The sequence below is a fragment of the Austrofundulus limnaeus genome, unplaced genomic scaffold (genome assembly GCF_001266775.1).
Source record: "Austrofundulus limnaeus strain Quisiro unplaced genomic scaffold, Austrofundulus_limnaeus-1.0 Scaffold436, whole genome shotgun sequence".
Taxonomy (NCBI): domain Eukaryota; kingdom Metazoa; phylum Chordata; class Actinopteri; order Cyprinodontiformes; family Rivulidae; genus Austrofundulus; species Austrofundulus limnaeus.
Genome location: NW_013952838.1, coordinates 392,330 through 394,057, shown reverse-complemented (window position 1 = coordinate 394,057; position 1,728 = coordinate 392,330). Strand labels below are relative to the sequence as shown.

Sequence of the window (1,728 nt, the reverse complement as noted above, 5' to 3'; positions counted from 1 at the left end):
TGACTTTAATAGCATTTCTTACTTAATGGAAACACTGCAGTTGTGAAACTGTGTTTTTCGACATTAACAGAATATCAACAAAGTTTTGCGCACATTTGTAAGCTTAATTTATTATGACCCCCGCACACAAAGTGGAGATCGTATTGTTTTCGTACTGCTGTTTATTTCTTTTTATTTTCAAATTGATTTTCAGTGATTTTTGGTCAATTGTATAAGGGAAAAGGCTGCACCAATCAACATGAAATTTGACAGGAATGTAGATGTGACTGACCTACACTGCACCAGCCAACGGTTTGACAAAAGACCCCATATTTGATGAGGGGGCTCCATCTAAAAAACAAAAAAGCTTATACCTCAAAAACTATTTAACRTAGGAGCTTCAGATTYTTTWTGTTTTTGTTGTTTAGCTCTGATGAAGGGCTATCCATGAGGCCCACCAATGAGACCCCCCACCCCACTGAGTTCTGGTGCATTATCTAGTTGACAAAATAAGAGTTGAGTGAAAATCCCCACCGGGCTCTGGAGAAGAGGTGATGGATATTTAAATGTTCACTGAACTTTTTTGTTTCTTGTTTTACAGCAAGCAAACGGCAACTGGGGCAAGACAGTGTTTGAGTACAGGACACAGAAAACTGCCAGACTTCCCATTGTGGATATGGCCCCCGTGGACATTGGTGGCCCCAATCAGGAGTTCGGTATCGACATTGGGCCCGTGTGCTTCTTGTAAAGCCGGACACGTCGAGGAGAGACTTTTGAACTGACAGCTGACGCGATCAGCCATCTTGTACATACGAGTACGAGTACTTTGCCTCGTGGCAAAATATTTATTGTGCCTTTACAACCCAAGTCCAAGACGTCAAAGGTTTACAACTTGAATGTTTGGTTTTACAGAAAACAAGTGGTGAAAATCAGAACCACTCCCTTGAATATGTTCAGCTTTAAGCTTCCCTGATTGTGATGACCAAAAAAACAAATGACTTCACTAATTCTTACTAAAACATATAAAACGTTTGATTTAAAACTGCTGTTTTTAAGCCCAGAACTGTTCGAAACAAAGATTTGTCCCACAGCTCTTAGAAAATAGGTTTTGAATGTTTTGTTTTTAACACTTTGTGGTGCTATTGAGGAAAAGAAGCGATGGACGAGCTCTGAACGCTGCGCCGACCACCAGGAGGATGAAACGGTCTGATTTACTCGCTGTTAGCTACCTCGTCACCAGAACGGAGGAAACGGTGACGCTACATGTACATTTCCTTTCCCGGGTGCTGTTTTTTTGTTTTCTGTTTGTTTTTAAGTAGTTCGATCACTTTTTCTGGTACAGGGCAGTTTGGAGATGCAAATAAAGATCTTTGTCAACAAAGGCGGGATGAGTGAGGTGCTGACTGGTGACATTTTCTTACTTTAAATGAAAAATATTCCTTTCATTATACACACTGCCTCCCTCTCTGCAGWATCCTGCACTTATATACTTTGGAACTTTTTGCTATAATCACTTTCCGAGCATAAATGGCTGTTTTGTACTTTTTTGCTTTGCAACAAATTAAACGAAACGCTTGTTAATCCCCCAAGTATTGTCAAATTAATCAAATTGTAGCAAAGAACAGCTGGTTTTAGTCACAAACTTAGTTTTTTTTAAATTACCATAAATATTTTCAGATTATTTCTAATGTGAAGTGTTTGTTTTTATTTGTTTTTTTATGTTTGTATTGTTGAGTTAATGTTCATATG

The 1,728-nt window shown here is 38.7% G+C and overlaps 1 protein-coding gene across 1 annotated transcript in view; it reads left to right on the top strand.

Moving 5' to 3' along the window:
- Positions 1–1,568, top strand: part of col5a2a (collagen, type V, alpha 2a) — a 42,673-nt gene extending 41,105 nt beyond the window's left edge. Inside the window, exon 54 of the mRNA XM_014024699.1 lies at positions 581–1,568. Coding sequence (XP_013880153.1) covers positions 581–727 — 147 coding nt within the window. The 3' untranslated portion in view covers positions 728–1,568. The remainder of the gene's footprint in view (positions 1–580) is intronic.
- The last annotated feature ends 160 nt before the right edge of the window (positions 1,569–1,728 follow it).